The sequence below is a fragment of the Ostrinia furnacalis genome, unplaced genomic scaffold (assembly GCF_004193835.3).
Source record: "Ostrinia furnacalis isolate ACB-3 unplaced genomic scaffold, ASM419383v2 OfSCF0312, whole genome shotgun sequence".
Classification (NCBI taxonomy): Eukaryota; Metazoa; Arthropoda; class Insecta; order Lepidoptera; family Crambidae; genus Ostrinia; species Ostrinia furnacalis.
In genome coordinates this window covers 1,034,650-1,059,757 of record NW_021130551.1, presented here as the reverse complement: position 1 = coordinate 1,059,757, position 25,108 = coordinate 1,034,650, and the positions used below count along the sequence as shown (strand labels likewise).

Genomic DNA, 25,108 nt, shown 5'->3' with positions numbered 1-25,108 from the left:
CTTCGGTGATGGCTGGGTCAGAGCAGAACCTTTTGATGATGAGGTCAAGTGTCCTCCGGGTGACCTTGATCAGAACATCCACCACTTTCCTGCTGTAGTACCTCCGCATTTCGCTCACGGCGTTTTTCACCATTTCCTGAATCATCATCATTATCATCATTCCAGTCCCCATCAGCCGACATAAGGATGCAATATAGACGCATTCGACGTGAGCTTCGTTTTTAACACGCCTTTTACTTGTTCATTCAAAGACCAAAAATAAATAAATAACTTAGTAAAACTTATTGATTTTTATTTAAAGAATAGAAATAAAAGTAATTAAAAATAGTGGCCGTAAACTAACATTGCACGCGGCCGTAAACTGAATTAGACGGCCGTAAACTGAATTAGACGGCCAAAAACAGGAATCATCACAATCTGATAAAGTTTTTTCATTAAACGATACCGTTTTCTTAGATAAAGCCTACAAATGGTAATTTAGTTGGTTTTTTGTTTGCTTTTGGAAAAAATCCCTCCGAATACGAAACTACACAATGACCGCAAACGGGCGAAACTACCCTAACTATACAAAATACTACAAGCACGTTAAAACAAAATTTCTTTGGCGCATCATCTGACTCACTAAACATACCTGCATGCTTTTGGACAGCCCACCAGCAGGCGTGGACAGCAATTTGTGCGGGTTCTCGAAGCACTCCCAAACTGCTGACCAGTCCTGCTGTCCGCTGGAGGTCGACTCATTAGCAGTGGACGCTGGGCCACTTCCTGCTTGAGGATCGTCTGCAGAAAAATATCGCTTGTTAATAATGGTGACTGGGACTTCTTATGGGGGAAAGGAAGTAAAAGATGTTCAGCAGTTAGGTATATTTAAAAAAAAATAGGAATACCAATGAACAATTTACTCGTATTTTTGTCTCAAAAAGTCCGCGTGAGATATTTAGGTGAGATAACAGTAAATTGCCTTACATCATTACTGAAACATTAGGGAATATTATATTAAAATGAAATTAATGTCATTATTGACTTCTGGCTGTAAGTGCAAATGGCACGAAGCATAAATAGATAAACAAATACCTAACTTAAGTAGGTACTGCCTACCAACACATCAACGTTTTTTCTCGGCTTAAAAAGAACATTTTATATGTTGTTTTTTTCTTGTTAACACAATATGAATACTCCACGCGATCGGTACGCGGAAATTTTACATTATCAATTTAAATCACTTGCACAGCGACTTCTTGTTTAATGCAATATGTTCTTTCTTATCCTCATTTTCAAATCGCACATCAAATCGGTCTGATCACTTTCCATCAGTTGAGATGCAGGTCAAGAGCATTCTTATTGTGGATGAAAAAAATATATCAATGCACAGCACAGCGCAAAACCACTGGACGAATCGGGCTGAAATTTGGCATGTAGGTAGATGTTATGATGTTAGGATTTTACGAAACTCCTCCCCTAACGGGGTAAAACGGGATTCACGCGTCGCGGGCGGCCGCTAGTATGTAATACTAGCGTAGTACCTACATTATATCTCAATACATCTATAGGAATTAATTATACAGGGTGGAAACTTTAAGTGATCTCACTCGATTATTTCTAAACTATACAAGATATCGAAAAACTGATTACTGATTCTGAAAGTGCTTCACAAGCTCTTTCAAACGGTACCAATAATAAGTTACAGAGTAAACTGGATCTATCCGAAAATTCAATGTTTCTAGCTTCCAAACATTTAGTAAAACCACATAATATTAAAAACTATACAAGTTATTAAAAAACTGGTTACTGATCCTGAAAGTGCTTCACGTGCTCTATCCAACGGTACCGATAACCTATACAAAATAAACTGCATCCATCCGAAAATTCAATGTTTCCAGCTTCCATACATTTAGTACAGCCACAGTCACGGCACTCATGTCTTGATAATATTATAGCAATTAAAGGCTAAAACCAATGTTTTCCAAGAATAATTTTATAAGAATATTTAATAAGAATGCAATTTACGAGTTCATTTGAAGTGTTTATTATTTAATAAAAAAAAATTAATACTTCTAGTATTGTTTGGCTAGCATACATTTAGTATGAAAGCTTACAACATTTAATTTTCGGATAGATCCAGTTAATTCTGTAACCTATTATTGGTACCGTTGGATAGAGCTCGTGAAGCACTTTCAGGGTCAGTAACCAGTTTTTCGATATCTTGTATAGTTTAGAAATAATTGAATGAGATCACTTATCGTTTCCACCCTGTATGTCATTTGTCGAATTCTGATAAGTATTTTAGAAGTTACGAGGGAACAGATGAACATACATACATACATAGCCTGTCAAAATCATAACCCTCCTTTTGCTTTGCCGTAGTCGGGTAAAAATAATCTATCCTAGATACTAATAACGGGTTAGCTAACGGCTTACAAAAAGTCTTCCGAAATTCCGTTTTATTTGTATTCAATTTCACCTGAGTTCTGATGATCTCAAAGGGAAAGGGTTAACGAAGACACACACTTTTTCATTCCGATTGTAACCTTGAAAAATAACAGTTTGTACCAGCTGCCCCGACAATAAACGCAATGGTCAGTAATACAAATAACTTTATTATGGGGTTCCTTTAGTAATAATAAAGTCTCTGTTAGCACCTGTATATCATGAATGGATTAAATCAAGGGCTCTAAACAAGTCTTATAAACATTTGTCTCCTGTCGGGTAAATAATTTGAACTTACACCCCTTTTACGTGTATTTTGAATGTTATTGAGATTGAATCAATCAAACCAGTCTCTCAGCTACTCTTTAACATTACTTCACAAAAAATGCATATCTCTTGCTAATAGACTGCGTGGTGCTGTGTGCGTTAGGTCAGTCAGTATCAGACCGAGCCGCGCCGCTGCTCCGTCCAGAAAACGCTTGCAATCCGTCAATGTGGCAAGACCCTAAAACGTTTCACAACATACATACAAAACTTATTTATTTAGGAAATGAATAGCAGTAATGCGCCATCTCATGTCAGGTCTGAGAGCATGGCCTGATTATAGAGTAATAAATCAAGTCACATCCGTTGGGTTTGAAAGCTCCACTTCTTATTATCCAATGGAATTGCAGAGATAGTGAGACTGGGCGGAGTCAAAGCTGCAAATGATGGGGGGACTCCTCAAAACCAGGGGTTCTCAACTAATGGCTTGCGTAAGCTACGCATAAAGTTGGGCTTGAAAAACATTTTCGTTACAGGCCAACCAATAGCAGTTGTTGCAACAGGTTGGATACCAGTGGTTGGGGAAAATTGCTGAAAAATGACCAGCCATTGTTAAATGGTTGGTTTGTATGGACTCGATAAAAGAGGCACTGTGAAACAACCGAGTTCTGCTCTTTTCTCGGGAAAATAAATAAAAAAACTGAATATTGCTATACATAAAAAAATACCTAATATTTTAAGTGAAATACTTAAATTACCCAGTATTCCCCATTAATCTTTTTTTTTTATTCTTTTAGCATTTTTATTAATTTTTCTAATGCCAAGTGAACTTATGAAAAATCCGAATTGCTCAATTGCTGGCTTATGGACTGTGGTACCCTGGCTTTTTTATGATTTGGTCATAAATATTAACCGTATCAATTTACTAAAAATTTATAGATATTATGTTATTTGTTTATAACATACTAGAGGGTTAGTCATAAAATAAATAGTGGACACATGATTGTGAAATGTGGCAGCACGGTCGGGACGGGAACTATGAGTACTTTGTCATGCAGAGGGGAAATGAGTGCGAAAGACGCGTAGTCCTGTGGGAATATGAAACATTGCAGCTACAACAGATGGCGCAATACCAGACACACAGATTGTGCCAATGTTAGTATGTACTACACTTCCGAAATAAAATAAATACGGTAATTAAACATTGAAAACAGCGCGCAACAGGTCTCAAACGGAAATTTTATTATAGTAGGTATTAGTTTCGGCTGTGAAAGTTCAAAATCTTATTTAATTAGGTACTAAAGTCATCATTTTTAGCATAAAACAAGGGCGATAACAACGACGTAACAAGCCCAACTCGTGACGTCATTTGTTTTGTCATCTTGACCTGCTGTACGCGTAAAGGGTCAAGGGAATGCTTACCATCAGCAATCAGGAACTCAAAGTCAGGGTTGATCTCAGTCGGTCTGATCTGCTGAGCTGCCTTCTTCACCAGGTCCAACACCTCTTCCACGGCTTCTTCCACCATCAGACTCTTGCGGTTGAACTCCACACATGCATTGCTTGAAAAAAATCATCAGTACACTTAACCTTTAACTATAGTCGTGAAAAAATAATCACACTCCCATGGACGTCGGGTCTCACAGACCCCTATCTAAAATTCTTCATAATTTCATATCTGAACCAACTTGAATTTATCAAAGAGTTGATATATATCAAATAACTATTAATAAAGGATCTAGTAGTAAATGTAATCAATTTTTAATCATTATTTAATTATTTTTTGGCAAATTTAAAAAACATAGTCATTTTTCAGTGTTAATTANTAAAGGTTAAAGGCTCGTTGTATACTTTACAACAATTTCTATAAGTGAAAGATTCATACCGGCATCCAGTTTCCACATTTTCTATGAACTCTTCGACAGACCATGGAGTTTCCTCTGTTGACAATTGATTTATTTTGTTATTTAATTATTATTGTGGATACCTTATAAATTATGAGTGTAAAAAACACAAGCCACGGTCAGTACACCGTACCACGACCGCTGATATACCTACTCGTAATTAACTCAAATCCATTAAGGGGTGGTCCTAATAATTCAAGGTCTTTATGCTAGCTAGCAGTAAATTATTATTAACTTGTTACTATGAGATGTGACCGTGATAAACAACGTGTCCTTTTGTCAGTAGTAACTAACTACATAGTATTAGTAACATACCAGGCAATGTAATCAAAGAAACATCTTGCATCCCTGAAAGGACGTAGATGATCCTATTAGTGTAGATGTCGTGGACCCTCGTGACCAGGACATCGAAGCACTTGATGGCGGCGTCGGCGCAGTCGATGAACTCCTTCCAGTCCCCGCTTGTCCAGGTGACGTGGCGGAGACCGGGCAGGAGTAAAGACGAAAGGCGAACCACTTGTGGAAGGAAGAGAGGACGCACTTCCAGCTTGACGCGCCTGACGGTGGTGATGTAGTCTTCGAGGAGGAACTAGAAGGTTCAAGATTAGATACATCATTAAAAGGTGCAGTCGATGAACTCCTTCCAGTCCCCGCTGATCTAGGTGACGAGGCGGACACGGAGCAAGAGTAAAAGACAAAAGGCGGACCACTTGTGGCAGGAAAAGAGGACGCACTTCCAGCTTGACGAACCTGACGGTGGTGATGTAGCCTTCGAGGAGGAACTAGAAGGTTCAAGATTAGATACATCATTAAAAGGTGCAGTCGATGAACTCCTTCCAGTCCCCGCTGATCTAGGTGACGAGGCGTACACGGAGCAAGAGTAAAGACAAAAGGCGGACCACTTGTGACAGGAATAGAGGACGCACTTCCAGCTTGACGCTTCAGATAGCAGCTTACCTAAAGTCTCGATATGGCGCTTGAATGAAAAACCATAAAAACCACGACCTCCTGCACTGCTCTTCTACTACCTACAACCTACTCAGTTATAATAATATGCTATGCCTTAATAAGATTTGGCTACATTATGACATACCTGTAAAGAGTCATTGACCAGCGTAAAATAGTTCTTCTTAGCGTACAGCGAGTGACAGACTATAGGCAGATCTATGCCCATCTTGACGAGGCAGTCGGACTCCCGAATCAGCAGGCGGATGGTGTGATCCAGGTTCACGCAGATGCGGCCAGACTCGTCGATGCGAAGTAATGTGTTGTTTAGACTGTCGTCCACATCCCATAGCTGTAGTAATAATAATAATAAATAATTTATATCAGACTTTCATCCATAGTTTGTGAGTGAGGATTAGTCTCGTATAAGCTTACGAAGAACTGAAAGTTGATATATTCAAAAGAACATGAATAGATAGATTTCTTTCAGTTAGGGACAGAAAAAAGTAAGTAATTTTAATTTTGCAAATAATGAATATTCACCATCATTCGTACTGGAAACAGTTTACATTGCTAAGTTCAGTATGGCTCATACCTTCATTTTATAGATTTTCTGGTTTCCTGATCATCTGTACTCACGTTCTGATTCATCCACACGGCCCTCATGGTTTCCTCGTAAGTGGACACCAGGGAGCGAGTGTTGGTATACTTGCGCGTGACGTCAGCAGCAGCGGGCAGGGCACGTAACACGGGATGTGCGCACACGCTTTCCACAGTCTCCCGCATGTTGAACATGAGGCAGCGCGACCATTTGATGCGACCTAGCAGATAAGTTGGGTTTAGATAAGGTTTAAAAACCAACAGCTGAATCGAGATCGAGGATATGAGCTAGAACCACTGAAAAATCTAACTGAAACAACGATTTAATTATAATATTATGTATCATGATAGTACATCACATTACCTGCGACAGGTGAGTAGTTCCTCGGCAGTGGAGGGTCCTCTCTCTGCCTTTTGAACATCTTAGTGATCTTGTCCACCTCTTTTTCGCAGTATTTCAGTACACGGTCATACTTTTCGCTCAGTTTTGTTATTTGAATCTTTTGACTAACCTGCAGGTATAAGAGGTACAGGATAAACTCAATCAATTTCAAAAAATCTATCTAGTTCAAATACCTATTATCTTTGGCTACGACATAAATGCCATAATTATTATTTCTATGTTCCAGAATGCAATGCATTCGGGACTTATTCATACTTACTTTCTCAAACCTTGTCAGGAACTTGATCCCTTGCGGCGTCTCCCATACGCTAGAGAAGTTCAGCTCTATTGTATTCCCAATGGACTCTCGCAGGGTGTTGGTCTTCCCCTCAAACACTTGGTAGTCCTTGTCGAACTCGTTGTTACGATAGTCCAGGTAGTCGTACTGGCATGTTGTCACCACCTTCTTAGCTTCTTCGAATGTGTGCACTGCTTCTTCCAAGTCTATGACAGAGTTAAAATAGAACCTTAAAGTTAAATAGTACTAATAATAAAGCTTTTTATTTATCAATGTTCAAGTTACGTAGAAGTTAAATAGTAAACTGATACGATTATGTTATTGTTTATGGAATAAATGACTATGACTATGTAGATACATACATAGCGATTTCATTCGTTTGTTAATATTTTTCAAATAAAAAGACGTCCAATAAAGCTATATCTCCCAATTTTATCAAACTGCTTACAGGGAAGGCTTCAAGATAAATCATACCTTGTACTTCTGTATATTTAATCAGAATACCCACCTTCACCAAGAAGAAGTCCCTCCATCCTTTTCGCAAATAGATGGTTATAATCATCCATGAGATCGAACATGGTGATGACTTTATTCAATCGCTTACAAAATGTATCGAATTTCCCGAACACATAGTTTTCGGAGAAGCTGAACTGCTCTGTGTTGGGTAAAAATGGTTGGTTTTTAACGAAGAGATATGTTTCTCGGTATGTCTTGTTGAGGTTGATGCAGTGGATGAGCTTTTCTCTGACCAGAGATCGCTCTTGAGACCAGATGGTTTCTTTGAAACGGCAAGTGATGTACTGTTTGCAAGTCTCAATCATTTGGTTTGTAATCTGGAAAACAAATAGGGTATATATTTTACTTTAAGCTTTACGCATGGATAGTAACGGTCAAATGATAAATACCTTGACCATGAGCGAAGAAATCCTCTCTGATGTATTATAAAACTGTGACACACTGTGAATCAACCTTACGGTCTGCAGCAGGCTCAAGATGGAATCTTTGATCTTGACTGGGTCATCCAAGTAAAGGGAATGGCAGCATTTCTCCATGGCCTGGATGAACTTGGCATTGTCTTTCGCCTCGTTGTAGCAGAAAGTTATTTTGTGGTCGGTGTCGCGCCACAGGCGAATCACTTTGGAATTGGCCAGCTGTAGGGCCGTCAGCGTCAATTGCACTTCATTGTCCTGTTAGAACATGTTGTACAGTTAGCGTCAAATTGTAGTTCGTGACACCCAAAGTAGCCAATAAGTCCGCAACACGTCTTTTGTTTTAACTATTTTTTGGTCATTTTAGGTGTTACGAATTTTTTGACGCTGACTAATATCATTTTTATGCGTGCACCACAATATTGGGCTTTCAATACCTACCGCGTGGAATGTAGTACCGCTATCTGTGTCAGTGTGCATTGCATAAAAAGCTGATCTATCTTTAGCGGAATCAAGTGTGAGGTTAGTAGAGCGATGTAGGTATTCCAAATCCAATAAAAAGTAACTAGACTAGGAACTGTACCACAGAATAAGTAATAGTACAGGTACAGTCCTATCAACTTAAGCTGAGAATTGCATTTGTGTGAGTGATCGCCAAAAGTACCGTTAGTAAAACACATACAAAAAAAATTAATGTTTTATTAAAAGAAAGTCTAAAACACTTGCTACCAATTGGGCCGATGTAACGACACTTCACACATCCTTTTAAATAAATAAATAAATAAAAACAGGTCCTCGCTCAGCATATGCCAAGGCACGAAGTACCTCGACGCTGATATTCTGCGAGCACCGTTTATAGAGAGGGCGTCCAGCCAGCCTTACAAAATACAACAAAAAGACAAACTTTATAAAATTACAAAATAAAAACAGACTAAAAACTTTTCGTTCACACGTTTAAAATACGTATTCAATTTGCATAAAATTTCTTTCACTTGGCTGCTTAATGGATTTCGTACAGGAAATTCACTTACAGTAGGAGCCATTTCACTAATATTTGGAACACAATTACATAAAATTACACGTATCTGCTATCAGTACCGGGGGTGAAGTGAAGTATGTGAGCGACATGGAAGCGGTGCGTGGCGGACGCGCCGCGCTTCAGGCCGCTTGCTATAATAAACCATGCGCGGGACGCGCCGCGCTTCAAGCCGATTGCCACTCTAAACTATCGGTGTGCACTCACACAAATGCAATTCTCAGCTTAAGTTGAGAGGACTGTACAGAAGGATTACTCCGCAAGATGATTTAAATAAATGCGAGTCTTGCTACGACGCGATACAGTGGAATTCAGCTCGCACAGCACTACGTACCTACAATTTTATTCACCTACAAGTTTTGTCTCTTTCTATCGCGTGCCTCTGAACTCTTCTTACGCTGTTAGGGTTGCTGCTAGTTCTAGTAGTGTCAAGTAAAAAAAATAATTAATCTACTTATTTGTAATGAGGTACGTATGTAGGTAAGTACGCATTCATTATGGAAAACCTTGGGCGAGGCCTTTGTCCAGCAGTGGACGTCATTAATTGGCTGAAACGAACGAACGCATTCTGAGCAGTAGTCATGATAGGTTAGGTTCCTATACTATCCTAAGAATTATTGATTACCTAGCATCTTTGGGAAGCGAAAAAAAAGATAAATCCGGTAGATTTCTTTTCGAATTTAAACACCCGAACGCCGCTCAATCATATTTCTTTCTCTTTATGTCCCTTTTTAAATAATACTTCGATCATAGAATTAGGTGCCACAACGCACGCCAGCGACCTGACGGGCGCGTGCGTGACACTCGACTGATATAATACCCGCCGGCGGGGCGCTTCGCTGTAGGTAATTATCGGATGTACCGCGCGGAGTGAGCCAGGCCTGACTGTACTAAAGCAAAACCTTATTAAATAAGTTTAGATTAAGTGCCCTTTATTTTAGTTTATAACGAAATAATCATTTCATTTTCCAAACAGCACCGCTTTTTTGTAATTTACTCATTTTCAATTCAATCCCGCTACAAATTGGCTCCCTATTAACTGTTGACAATTGCGATCAAGCAAATAAGATCCGAATGCGGTAGGCATACAGTTCATAGTAAATCAATCCAGACATCAATCACTTAACGAGACTGTCTGGACTGTCCCCTCCGCGAGTCTGCGCACTGCGTCGCGATGACGTCATATTCGGGATAGGGATCGCAAATTTTGTCCATTGAAATAAGGCGTGTTAGCTCAACCGGTTAGAGCGGCGGACTCCGTCCGCGGTTGGAGGTTCAAATCCTTCACACGCCCCACTAGCACCAACATATTACCAACGCTTTTGTTTCTTTTATCAATATTTTTGAACAAAATCATTCTAAGTGCAAAATAAAAACTAAAAACCTAAAAAAAATTTATGACTCGAACTAATGAAATTTTTTGTTTGTTGCAATGCACATGCACAACTCTATAAAGGGAAATTCATCAAAATAGTCCTTAATTTTTTACTCTATCGAAGCCGGACTCTCATTGAAATTTATTTGTACTAGTTACACTTATCTCGCCACTCAAGAACTTTCCTAGCTCGAAGAGCTGATGGCCGCTGGGGCAGGAAGGTTCTTAAGTGGCGACCACGAGCCGGAAGACGTAGCGTGGGCAGGCCTCCCACTAGGTGGACCGACGATCTGGTGAAGGCCGCGGGAGGTGACTGGATGCGAGCGGCGCAGGACCGGTCTTTGTGGAAATCCTTGGGGGAGGCCTTTGTCCAGCAGTGGACGTCACTGAAACGAACACTTATCTCAACATGTTGATTTTACCTGTAAGTAAGACACGAGCTGGGAAAACTGTGCCCCCCTTTTCTTCCAATATTCCAGTTCGTCTTGAGGTCCACTCGAGTCCACTTCTCGGCGCAACTGTTCACTTTCACTTAGTATCTGGAAAGTATTATACAATTGATTTAGATTATATTAGCTGTGTCCGCGATTTCGTACGCGTGAAAATAGTTAATAATATTTCGCGTTCTTGCAACATTTTTCTCTACTGCTCCGCCCATATAGGCTGTTTTATAGCCTAAAAGCCTTCCATAATAATACAAAAATATTTTTTCAAATCAGACCAATAGTTCCTGAGACTATCACGTTAAATTAAACAAATATCTTTATAATATTAAGTATACTCGTAGTAATGAGTTACTCATAGTACTAATATTCATATAAATTATGTAGCTACTCATCTCATTAGCATAATACGTACTATGAATAATTCAATTTATAATACACAGTCACTGGTAATACCTGTAAATTCATAATCGTGAAAATTGTGTTTCAGTCACTCGACTATTTAACAAAGATCTCTCATTTACATAACACTGGTTACTCTGTCGGGGTCAAGTTTAAATACTGGCAGTGTGCCACACTGGGAAATGTATTTCACTGCTTTTCCATATTGAATCTTATTGACTACGGATTATTGATGAGTTCGAACTGTATTACTCGTAGTTAGAACTGTTTTCATAAGTGAAGCTTTACTTTTGCGGCTTTTCTAAAGAGGAAATAATAATAAAATAATAATAAATAGGGTAAAAATGTATGATCAAAATTACCTCCATGACTTTCTTAACCCATTCGGTGACGCGGTCTTCCAGCATCGTGATGGTGGTGGGGTTTTTGGCCATCTCCTTCAGCTCACTCTGGTCTTGGATGCTAGCCATTATTGCTTGACCGTCATCGAATAGGTTTATCTGGTTGCACACGTCTTCACAAACTGTTAAAAGATATTCCGTGACTTAGATGTACGAGTAGGTAAAGGTATGTATGCGTGATATGGAAAAGATTATTTATTATGCTCAACACTGTGCGATGCAAATGAGGGTAATGTACGATAGCTATACTTACTCGTAGTATACCTAGTTTAATACATTTTGACCATTTAGGCAGATTCGCGCGCCTGTCTGAATCCTAAAATTAACTAATTTCCTTTTAGTAAGTACTTAATCCTAATTTCCTTATAATTAATCTTTCAATTACAAAAAAAAAATCGAAAGGTCTCGATTTTAAAAATAGTCGCTTTTCGACTTTATGATAAGTGAATAAAGGTTAAAACTGCGGTGGTTAGATTCCGCAAAGCCCTATCCTCCTAAGACCGCGCGTACAGAATTGATTATTATCTTGATTAGTTTATAATATTGCCTATGGCATCTATGCTGCCAACCAAAAAAGGTAAAAACTGTCAAAACAAGCTGTGGCAGTGTGGTAGAAGAGTCTCTGGGTCTCACAGCAATAAATTAATTTGTGCATAATTTTGTACAGTGGGTTTTGACGACTATCTTATTTCAAGTCTGGGTCTTAAAGCAGATTTACACGTGATATGTAGGTAGGTAACTGAATGTTTATATAGTTGATTTTTCTGTTAAGTTGGTGGGCCGGGCTTGTCACTTGACACTTTTTGACAAGCAGTTTCATAGTAAACAAGAGCTTAACGTTTGGAATTAAGTTAAAGGTGATCAACCACTTTCTATGAAGCGTTGGGCCCGGTACTAAGTTCTTTGTACAGCTACATACAAATGCCTTCTTAAACTAGTATAATATTGTGTTTATTTGACAGAAAAATCAAGTAAAAATGTATTTACCTACTTAACTATTTATCACGTGTAAATCAGCTTTAATGAAAATAAGGCTTCACCTTTTAAAGCGCTGCAGAACGATCTCAGTCCAGGCAGCAGCTGGTTCTTCACGATCGGGAAGCGGGTCTCGTCTTCGTCCCCATCAGCGCTGGGATGCGCGAGCGCACTCATGTACACGTGTTCCATAACCCGCTCGATCGCAGTCACCAAGCCCACCTTCTCAGCGTTCAATATCCCGCAGAAACTATTCATGAAACAAAAATACATTGAGATCTAGGAAGTGCATTTTACTAACAAAATATTATTATACCTACCTACTTTTCAATTTCGTTAATCAAATGACACTAGCAGCCGCCCGCGACTTTGGTGGATCCCGTTTTACTCCCTTAGGGGTGGAGTTTCGTAAAATCCTTTCTTAGCGGATGCCTACGTCATAACATCTACCTGCATGCCAAATTTAAGCCCGATCCGTCCAGTGGTTTGGGTTGAGCGTTGATAGATCACTATGTCAGTCAGTCAGTCAGTCCTTTGAGTTATATTTAGATTCACGAGCAAAAATTTTAAAAAAGATAAAATATTTGCATTAAAATTACAAAACTTGAAACACGCGAAAAATTTTCTAGTGAAAACAAAAGACAATCGAATAATCTAATTTAGCTCAACAAAAAAAAGTTTCATTGCGGCCAGGTGCGCGATCAAGGAGACTGAACGCAACCTCTCAAAACAAAATAATTAAATACCTAATAAAGATTATGATAATTATTCAAAAAAAAATTCTAAAAAGTTTTTTTTCTATGTGGCCAATCAGCAAAAATGATTTTTGGCAGAAAATACTGCGTACTGCTTCAAAATGTAAATTGTATTTTTGTGATATTACGTTACGATTTATATCTAACTAGCTTTCCGCCCGCGGCTTCGCCCGCGTGGAATTTTGTCTGTCACAGAAAAACTTTATCGTGCGCGTCCCTGTTTCAAAAACCGGGATAAAAACTATCCTATGTTCTTTCCCGGGACTCAAACTATCTCTATGCTAAATTTCATCAAAATCGGTTGCGAGGTTTAAGCGGGAAAGCGTAACAGACAGACAGACAGACAGACAGACAGACAGACAGACAGACAGACAGACAGAGTTACTTTCGCATTTATAATATTATAGTTGGGATTATGAAGCTACAATCATTATTATTACTTTTTTTATGTGCAAGTAGTTGACTGACTTTAAACATAGAAAAAATAATATTGTTGGGTAATGATGTCGCTGAAAAAAAATGTTTGGTGTTTTTCTCCTCAAAACAATCAGACAACAAAAAAGCAACTTTAAATAAACATATCTGAGAGAATTATGCCCGTTTTCACCATCAATCCCTAATTTTTAAGTGAAGCCTATGGTAGCAATTAACAGGAATTTTGTTTACATAGGGGTCACTTAAAAATTAGGGCTTAATGGTGAAAACAGGCCTAAGTTCTCTAATTTTACTAGAAGTTAACTTAATTGCGAACAGTTACAAATAGGTACTTACAGATCTTTGTGAAACCCTTCTTCAGGCAGCTGCTTACTGACATTGATTCGGAACATGTAGATACACACTCCAGTGAACTTCACGTCCCAGCCGTCAGACAAGAACAGTTTCTTCTTCAGAGTCACTTGAGGCGGTGGCTGCTTACCCTGCCCTTAAAATGAAATGAATGAAATAGTTTATTCAGTACATAGGCCCTTTCCAGGGCACTTATACAGGGTGGAAACGATAAGTAATCTCACTCGATTATTTTTAAACTATACAAGATATCGAAAAACTGGTTACCTACTGATTATCAAAGTGCTTCACAAGCTCTTTCAGAAGGTACCAATAATAGGTTACAGAATAAACTACAACTATACGAAACTTCAATGTTTCCAGCTTCCATACCTACTAAATGTATGCCAACCACACAATATTAGAAGTTTAATTTATTTTTGTTAAATACTAAGCTTAAAAAGTCGATTAAATAAACTCGTAATTTGTAAATTATTTGTGGAAAACATTCGTTTTAGGCTTTACTTGCTTTAATATTATCAAGAGATGAGTGCCATGACTGTGATAGTACTAAATGTATGGAAGCTGGAAACATTTAATTTTCGGATAGTTCCAGTTTATTCTGTAACCTATTATTGGTACCGTTTGAAAGAGCTCGTGAAGCATTTTCAGGATCAGTAACCTGTTTTTCGATATCTTGTATAGTTTAGAAATAATCGAGTGAGATCACTTATCGTTTCCACCCTGTATACACGTTCCAAATATAGCTTGCCCTACCACCACTTCGGGACAAAATATTTGCTGGTGCTGAGAAGTGGCGGAAAAAACTCAGTCTCATTCAACTCTTTTTCAATCAAATACCTTGCTGTCGGGGCTTCGTGCCGTCGGCTTGAGACTTCTGTTCCACCTCCTCCACATCTTGGTAGTACCAGAGCAGTTTGTTCCTCATGTGGGGAAGGAAGAGCTGGTTGATGTCGTCCAGCTAAAACATTAAACTATTTAATAAATAAGAATGCTTTATAAAATCCTAGACTGCATCTCACTTAACACCAGGAGCGATTGCGGTCAAATACCTGCCTTGTTATGCATTAAAAATCGTCATTACTTAGTAGATTAGTGTAGGACAGAAAAACATTTCGAAAATGTTTCGACTAATGTGTAAAATTCTTGATCTATATAAATAACCTCCCTAGTATATTGAACGAAGGATGTGTTTTGTTTGCCGATGACATCTCAGTTCTAATTCCCTGTAGTAACACCGCAGAATTGGAAATCAAGCTAAATTCGGTGCTGGATAGGATTATGGGTTGGCTTGATTCACATAACCTACAACTTAACCTGAGCAAAACCAAACTTATACAATTTAAACCCTACCAGAAAAAAGCGCTACAGATATTATATCACTACAACAATATAAAACTAGACACTGTAAACTCTGCCAAGCTATTGGGCATACATCTTGATACACATTTGAACTGGAATAGGCACATTCAATACTTACTGAATAAAATATCGTCATTCATTTATGCACTTTATCATTTAAAGCGGGTAACAGATTTCGGGACGGCCCTAACGGCATACTACGCCTATGCGTATTCGAGACTTTCCTATGGTATAATTATTTGGGGGAACTCTTGTGAAGCAAACAAATTATTTATACTGCAAAAAAAGTGTATTAGAATATTAACAAATATAGACCAGTTGGAATCATGTAAACCGCACTTTATCAAACACCAAATACTCACGCTAACGTCTATATACATATTTGAGTCGTGTAAATTTGTTAGGAGCCACCCAGAGTTATACTCACCACTGGAAGGTTTAAAAAGAAACAATAGAAACCAAAATAAACTTAAAGTACCTTTTTCCAAATTAAAATTAGTTACATGTAGCCCTCCGACGATGCTAATAAAAATTTACAATCATATACCGAATAACATTAAAAATCTAGAAAAATCAACACTGTTCAACAAAACACTAAAATCATTCTTAATAAATAAAGGCTACTATGACTTACCAGAATTTTTTAATGACAAGCTTGACTAAAATTTTATTAATCATTTTCTGACATATTGGAATGCTTCGACGTCTCAATTCAAATTGTTTTTGTAATTTAATAAAATGGAATAACGTTTTTTTTTCCGTATAATACTGACCATTTAAGACTAACTAAATGTTATTTAAAATTATTTTTAAGGTAAATACTAACCCTCTCTCTGATGTTTTGCTGTGCCCTTGCAGGGCGTCACATGTATACCTACCTCTATTTTGCAACAACATATAAATTGTAATGTGACATGCAATAAACGTTTTGAATTTGAATTTGAATTTGAATTTGAAAATACAAGAGGGAAAAGGTTTTTTAGGAGTATGTGTGATTGCAAGCAAAATAGGAGACTGATTAATGCTACTTTTTTGCGATTTACATCTATGGGGTCTTTGAGAATAGAGTTGAACCTGGTATATTTTATTGTAAGTACTTATAAAATTCCCAAACGTCTTTTAGTCAGTCCTTAAGAATTGCGTGTGTGTAAATGGGTAGGTAAATACTTTTTTTCGATTAGGTAAGTAACATCCAACCAAACACCATTTTTATGGGAAATGTGGCCAAATCGAGCCTCGTATTGTGAAAGAATTTAAAATCTTTTTTCAGAAGATCTTACATTTTGTGTAGAGCCATACTTTTAACTCTACAAGCCCTAATCCTAACTAACTACATGAACACAGAACACCAGTCTACACCTGATTCAAAATATGTGGCGTGGCCGTTTCGCCATCGTCACATGGGCGTAAGGTGAATTTATTAGTTTTCTTTTGTACAATAAAGTTCTTGTAATAACGAGTTACTTGATGGAAAGAGTAGGTATGTGTAGATTATAACTTAGGAAGGATGTTATACCTAAGGAAATAAAAAGCATTGGAAAAGATCATTTGTTTTGTAAAAAAATAAAAGAATGGCTACTAAGTAAATGTTTCTCCACACTAAAAGAATTCTTTGATCTCAACTCAAGATAAATAAATAAATATGTATACCTAAGCAATTGTCTGTATTATTGTTATTTTGATAATTTTGATTTTAATATTTTTATGTATAATAATACTAGTTATAATGTTGCAATGCCCTTACAGAGCCATGATTCGGGACTCTGTATTATTATTTAAGATCCAAGTGTACCGACATGATGCAATAAACATTTATGACTATGACTATTATTGCTTTGTTTTCTAAATAATTGTGTTTTGTTTAAGAGCAACTTACCATATTTCCTTCGAACACATGGTCCATGATGGCGTGTCTGGGGAGCCCGGTGCCGTCGATGAGGAGCTGGAAGGTGAACTCCAGCCGGGGGTCCATCTCCCCCCTCCTCGCCTTGCGCTCGCATTCTTCCCGACGTTTCTATAAATATTAATTCCAGGTTATCTTCATGTGATAGGTAATGTTTTTTATCTGCACTTAAATCTTTTCATTCGTTCAGCACTTGGCCTGGACAAAGACTCAACGATTTCCACAGCAACCGGTCCTGCGATGCCCGCAATCAAATCATAATAAGGAAAAATATCCCATAAATCTCTGGTCTCAACTCCCTGAATTTAGCACTGATTAATTTTGGTATTTTTCCTTGATACATGAGAAAAATCGTCTTAGTAAGTAGGACGCGAGTTATGAATTACAGCAGCTGGTCGGATCTTTTTATAATTTTAAAGCGTTTTTTTTTAAATATCTCTATCGACACTTTTTCAGATCAGTTTAAGCAAAGTCACTATGTAAAAAATATAGGTGTATCACTGTATCAAATGTGGCCTCTACATAATAGAAAAACTGATATTAATTAAATATTTACAAATTTTGCTAGCTTTTCTTCATCCATGGTGGTTTTAAAATGAGCTCAAGTATAACTAACAAAGGGCACCAAGATGCACCACGATATTAACAAAATAATTAATTGTTTAAAGGGGTAGCAATCGAAAGCTTTCGTGTAGTTCGAAAAAATATCATTTAAATGTCGAACTTATTAGACAATCGGGCATGCAATTAGAGTTCTGCGTCGGAGGGCTTAGGCCAAACCTGGAGAATATCCATGACATCTTCTTCTTCTTCTTCCTCGCTAGATCCTGGCTTAATCCCATGGACGAACATTTTGTATAAAATTCAGAAGTACGTATAAAATCTAAAGTGTCCCGTGCCGTTGTTCTCAAGGAAAAATGAGCGACTAAGTCGAGCACACATAATAATGTGTGAGCTAATTGTGCTTCAAACCGTCCACAGACCTACCCACGATCTGATTGTAAATTTTAAAGTTAGCGTGTTTAATCTTCTTTTTGCTGCGACTACAAATTTTGTAGGAAACTTTTGGTGCTTTGTGGCAGGTCGTCCGCGCTGTGTCGCGCGGCAATGGTTGTGTAAGTTAGTCTTGTTTTAAATGCAAATTAAATGGACAAGTAGTGTCATTTCGGGGGAAGGGGGTGGTACGCCGTCGCACTCGCCGTCAGTAATACGGGGGCAGCACGCAATGATTTAAATTGATCGACCATTTAATAAACAGGTGGAGGCGTCGCCTGAAAATAACGTCGTGCGTCACAGCCATTGTATCATCGCGAAAATTGTTCTTTTGATGGATAAAGATGGCTGACGGCATGTGTTTGCGGTTTCAAGAGAGCCAAAATTTTGAAGGTGCAAAATCCACGCTGTTTATTGCGATATAAAATGTTTTTTACTGATACTGAAAACAAAGAAGAGTTCCCAATATTTTATTTATGTAGGTCCTAGCTAGACGATAAGATATTATTGTATTTTTTAAAAGGGTGATAATAGAAATGAACTGACTTTAATTGGAGATACGAAATCATAACAACTAACTCTAACGTGAAATAAACTTTGTAGAGTTCCAAGTATGAACCATACTGGTCTAACCATACTGTATGGTTAGACCATGGAACAAACCTAATTAAAATTATTCAATAGGAAAGAAAATTTTGCGCTTCAGAGGTTCCACTAAACGTAGAATAATAGCTAGATAAGTGTTGCCGTAATAGTTGCCTGTATAGTTCTTAAATGCTGCAGACTTCAACAATGCAGGGAAAAAACTAAAAACAATAAACCATAAAAATAAAACGTACTTAGTAATGAATTGCTCTGTCCAATAAGCTTGATAAGCAAAAGCAGCCAATGGTTTCAATATAAATTTTTCAGCTTCAGGATATTATGAAAACTACATCATGCAGCGTACCCGTTTGTAAGAATCTAGAGTTGTCGTCTCAAAAATAATTTTATTATGCTTGTGAGGGACAACTTACGAGTATAACGAGCTATATAACTTTATTCAACAGATATTTCAATATTAAGAAAACTGTAACAATATAATACTTAGTCATAACAATAACCATCACACATTACACAAATCACATATCAGGTGAGATACAGGCCAAGAGCTTCCTCGTTGTGAAAAAAAAAATTTTCTAAACTTCAATATAAAAATGTTCACCACATCACACTTAAACGTTAAAAACAATGAAGAATGATCATAGAACGCTAGGTTCCGCTATCTATTTCTAGGCTAGTATTAACTAAATTAAAAATAGCGAAGTGTACGGAATTCTGATATTATTTTGCAACCGCTCTTAGCTACTTTAATCAAAGGCACTGTCTCGTTAAGAAGTATTCAGTGCATTAAATATTACAATTTGTGTCGTCCACAATTTAGCTTCCAAGTGAATACAATTCTGGTGCATTACTCGACAGGGCACGGAGCGCTATGATGGTTCGCAAATGAAATTGTGAGTACTTTTAAATATAATATTTAAAAACATTTTAGTTACAACAATTTTTAAATAAAGTGAAAGCCGCATAATAACAACAAGTATAAAACGGTGATAAAAAACTTTCAAATAATTTAATGGTTATTTGTTCGAGTTTCACTCATCCGAAAAAAGTTAGATGTGCCTTTATAACTATCAGGGGCGGAATTACATGCAATTTGTTTAAACGCGCGCAACATTTAAACCAACATTTAACCAGTACATCGTAAATTAATACACAAAATGGTTTTTTTAATAAGATCCGCTGCAAACATTGTTGATTTTCTTTATGCACACTTTTGCACATTGTATTCTGCGTTTAATGCTTTTTAAGTGCATGGTAAATAATTCAAATAATTAATAAATTGATGATATCCGTTTCATGAAACCACACGTGGACTTTACTTCTTCTTGAGAGAATTTGATGGGACGCGCACGATAAAGTTTTTCCGTCACAGACAAAATTGAACGCGGGCGAAGTCGCGGGCGGGAAGCTACTGGTAGTATTCAATAAACTCACATCCCATCAAAAACAATACTTGTCAAAAAAACCAAGTCTCGCAACTCAGTTGTTCTACGGTAAAAAGTTGTGAGATCCATGTAATACCAAGTCCAGGCCAGGAAATCTTTAACGTTTTACATAAATTATTGACTTGGCCATCGCACTAAATAATTTAATTTACACGTGTTTTCATGCGATGGCCAAGTCAATATGTTTATGTAAAATAATGTTATTGTTTTAATTGCGCACTTGGGGGCCGCTAAAAGGACTGGCTGGAAAGATTTAATTAATGTGTGTGTGTTATAAAACTTATTTTTGTAAAAGTAGAAGAAAGCGTTATGGAAGTGGAAAATGTAATAAGCACGGACTTATCTTGTACCTATATGAAAATGTTTTATCCCTGAAGGTTCTACTTAGTCTAATCTTCAATAGTGTGCCATACCGTACACCAATATTATACGACTGTTAGTATTAATTGTTTTGGCTTAAAATGTACATACAGGATGTCCTAGGAAATAATTAAAATGCATATTATGATAAACATACACGTTCATACTTTATACAGGATGGAAACGATAAGTGATCTCACTCGATTATTTCTAAACTATACAAGATATTGAAAAACTGGTAAACACTTTTATATTGTGCGGCTGGCATACATTTAGTATGGAGGCTGAAAACATTGAATTTTCGGATAGATTCAATTTATTTTGTAACCTATTATTGGTACCGTTGGATAGAGCTTGTTAAGCACTTTCAGGATCAGTAATCAGTTTTTGAATATCTTGTATACTTTTTAATATTATGTGGTTTTACTAAATGTACGGAAGCTGGAAACATTGAATTTTCGAATAGATCCCATTTATTTTGTAACCTATTTTTGATACCGTTGGATAGAGATCATTAAGCACTTTCAGGATCAGTAACCAATTTTTGGATATCTTGTATAGTTTAAAAATAATCGAGTGAGATCACTTATCGTTTCCACCCTGTATATACCTATTTAATGAACTCATTCTTCTTCCTGTTCGAAAGTGTGCAATTGCGAATCAACTCGGTAGGTAACCATAAAAAATTTAACTTCATGCTGAAAAATTACTCTAGTATTATGTTGACAAAATATTGTAACTTCACAAATTACATAAAAGTTAAATTACTGTTCCAAAATTACTGTCTGTAAAAAATATTAATAATGAAACGAATTAAAAGTTAATTAAAACTTGCCTGTAGTTTTTACATTTCAAAACTGACAGACTACCAAATGGAAATGTAAATTAAAAGTCACCACTTAATTAGTTAATAATGAAGTTTATGAACAATTTTATAGAGCTCTATATTTTAATTCAGGCTTCGTAAATACATTTTTAGAATAAGTATATTATTATTAATCATCACACTTTCACTTGTATTCCATCCTTTGGAGTTTGGAATCCTGTAAGCCACAGGAATTGCAGATACAATTATGTATTATCATTTTGCTTTTAATATTAACACTGATTATTTTGTAAACCAAAATAATTAAACCGTATAAGAATAAGATTTTAATTTAATGAGATTGGGCACATTATTATGAACGGTCACAAAATTAAATAACTACCTAACTTGTTAATAGTAATGGGTAGTTAGAACACTTAAGAACTTTCACATACGTTAAATTACACTTTAACGTAAAAAAGAATGAACTCACGAAATTGCTGATGACTTTTCCCAACAGTGTCAAATCCATTTCCACTAGTGTTCCTTAATCCAGCTCTTTATTAAGACTTAACCGCCATATAGTCACTACCCAAGGCCGCCTCGACGGGCGCCGCGGGTGGCACTCAAACCATAAAAACTCTTCATGACGAAAAAAATGCGCAAAATACCGTTGATGCGTGCAAACGGAATATCGCGACTAAACCATGATAGAACGATACCACTACAATGTCGCTCGCATTCGAATTTTTATGCTCACATGTCGAACAATAACGTATATCATGATAAAATATAGGGGACCCAGCACGAAACTCGATTCATATAAATATGACTGGTCCCGAGGTCGTAACTTATTGTGACCGCGAGCTGTGTTCGTGTCTGAGCCATCATACATGGTATACAGGGTGTCCCAGAATGGGTGAATCAAACTGATAGAGGTAGCTCTACTAATGTACTATCCCTAAAAAATATGAAAAAACTTTTTTATTTCGGTTTTTTTTTAATAATGTGCTATAAACTCGAAATCTAGTCATTATTTTCAAAAGTTTGTTTACAGATAAACGAAGCGATCACGTACAATTAATATTACCTAGTAAGAAAAAAGTACAAATAAACTCCAAACGCAGCAATTATAGCCAGATACTTAGGCAAAGCTGATTTATTTTCACTTTTTCAAAAAATATTTTTTTGTGTCCTTATGCGCTTTATTTTTTTTTTTCATATTTTTAGGGATAGTACATTACGCACCTTCGGTAGAACAAGGGCACAATTGCACTTTTTGCAATTTTACAGGAGAGCTATTAATTATTAGCTACACATTTTTAAAGTATTTCTGCATACTTAACTCATTTTTGCAATTTTTGACAATTGTGCCCTTGTTCTACCGAAGGTGCGATTAGTAGACCCCTATCAGTTTGATTCACCCATTCTGGGACACCCTGTATGTATACGAGATAACTTATATTCGGTTTTGGCGTTGATACAACATTTACATACAAGCGACTTGTCCTGGATACCTCTAGGCCTCTAGGGTATTGATAGAGTCACGGTTCATGCGAAAATGTTGCCAATCTTTTCATCACAAATGCCTAATCCTAATGCAAGTGATGTCAACATTTCTATAAAACACTCTAACGCCGTATTCACAAACGATGCTTGCTTAAGTGAAGCAGCAAATCCAACGCACAGCGTTGAATAGAGCTCTGTGATTGGTTCGTGTTGGACCCTGTGCGTCTACGTGCCCTGTGAGACATCATAGTATTTTTTGTGTATGTATGTTTTAATGTCATACATTATCATATCTATACCAAGAGAAATAACATAATATTTATGTCTCGAGTTTAAAATATTTTATGTTACGACTTTGGTTTGCGATTTGTCTGTTTGTACGTTTATTTGCAAATTTTATGGTAATAACTATTATATAATATTTATGTGTACATACCGCTCGCGTGACGTACACGATTATTCAAAGACAAGTTATTTATCAAACACGGTTTATTGCGACATTCACGCTCTTTCTGCCTTCCTGACCTTTTTCGCGAAAGTAAAGCTTAAAGTTATGTGAAACATGCATACACTGCTGACTTATATTTTCAGAAATTAAAAATGAAATTTTCACCTAAAACCACACAAGAACTTCAAAATGTAAATAGCTAGCTATAACACAGTATATATGGCTATAATATTGTAGATATGCAGGGGTAACAAATCAGTAAGGTGACTGAAATTAGTTCCAGCGTGCCTTTTCAGTGTTTAACCCACTTGTTACGGAATTAACTTTTTCTATCACTTGCCTTAAATCAGTCATGATACATTTATCTCAAAACAATCGCTCCAAAACTTTATAGTTATTTACGTCAGTGTACTTATAAGACTTGGACAGTACTGCGACACACCTCATCTTTCAAATGTTGCATATTAAAATTGTTTAAACTACCCACATTAGTAAAAATATTTATGTAAAAACTAGCGTTCTTTTAAAAGAACGCTAGTAAGGTGACACGGTAATATTAAATCATAAGATAAGAAAAAAAACAGCAAACAAGTAATTCAATCGAACTCTTGATGACTCAATAGTTCCTGAAATGAAAGTTTGTGAGGATGTATGGATGATGGATGTATACAATAATATTATGCACTTAGTTTTATATTTTTTCAAGTCTATGTAAGGCTTACCAGTAAAATATTTTATACAATTTATCTCTTTAAAAATTGAAAAACGCGAAAATTGACCATTAAAATAATATAAAAAATATGATATTCGGAAGCAAAACATCCATGACTCCGGGTATAAATGCTTCGTGCTCATCACACTAACATTTGCCCCCAGCGGGATTCGAACCCGCAACCGCCTGGCTTATGTCCGGTACGCGAACGATTACGCCAGACGGCCGTCAACAGCCTTGAAAATAAATGCAGTATGCTTCTGCACAAACTGCACCCAGACGGGATGAAATTGGGGAGGAGCCACGTCCGGGCATTATTTCATCTCAATACGATACCATATGCAACCATAACTTAGCGCCATCTATCCAATTTGCAACCAACCTAAACCTCACAAAAAGCAGCGAAATGATTACACAACCTGAATTTCTCCGTAAAAGAAAGTTCGTCGAAAATTTTCCGTAGCAGCGCTGAATCGACTCTAGGTACGGTGCGCTTTCACTGAGTCGTATCGGTCATAATAAATTATCGGTGTTCGTATTCACAAACATTACTATGAGGTCTCACAGTGCGCGCGGACGCACAGGGTGACACACGAACCAATCACAGAGCTCTATTCAACGCTGTGTGTTCGATTTGCTGCTTCACTTAAGAGCGTTTACGCCGTTTGGCGCNAAAAAAAAAAAAAAAAAAAAACTTACGGGTCGAATTGAGAACCTCCTCCTTTTTTTGAAGTCGGTTGAAAATGCTACGAAATAATCCGTAGCTGCTACAAAATAATCCATAGACGCTACGAGTTATCGTAGCAAGCGACTAATAAAAAATATAACATCACACATTGTTGATTATTTTGAGTTAAGGGTTATTATTTTAAAATAAGAGATTCATTTTCCTATGATATAGGTAATGATTTTGGGCAGTATTTCATAACCATGGGCTGCGTACGATTAATTTCTTAAAAGTATACTTGCTACGAACTGCTACGAGTTGCTACGAATTAGTATGTACTCACAATTTTTTAATGTTATTGTATCTCATTAATACTATT

At 37.0% G+C, this 25,108-nt stretch overlaps 1 protein-coding gene across 1 annotated transcript; it reads right to left on the bottom strand.

The window, feature by feature from the left end:
- Nucleotides 1–21,925, bottom strand: LOC114359223 (dynein heavy chain 5, axonemal; the record flags this gene model as incomplete). The annotated part of the gene is made up of 18 exons (XM_028313524.1): nucleotides 21,887–21,925; nucleotides 17,161–17,298; nucleotides 14,763–14,883; nucleotides 13,908–14,058; nucleotides 12,447–12,631; nucleotides 11,368–11,528; nucleotides 10,583–10,699; nucleotides 7,726–8,007; nucleotides 7,329–7,653; nucleotides 6,803–7,026; nucleotides 6,505–6,652; nucleotides 6,180–6,361; nucleotides 5,689–5,892; nucleotides 4,911–5,184; nucleotides 4,577–4,631; nucleotides 4,114–4,253; nucleotides 632–780; nucleotides 1–136 (listed from the first exon to the last, which is right to left on the bottom strand). Coding segments are annotated over exons 1-18 (3,031 nt in total), but the record flags the coding sequence as incomplete, so codon positions are not given.
- Between the last annotated feature and the right edge of the window lie 3,183 nt (nucleotides 21,926–25,108).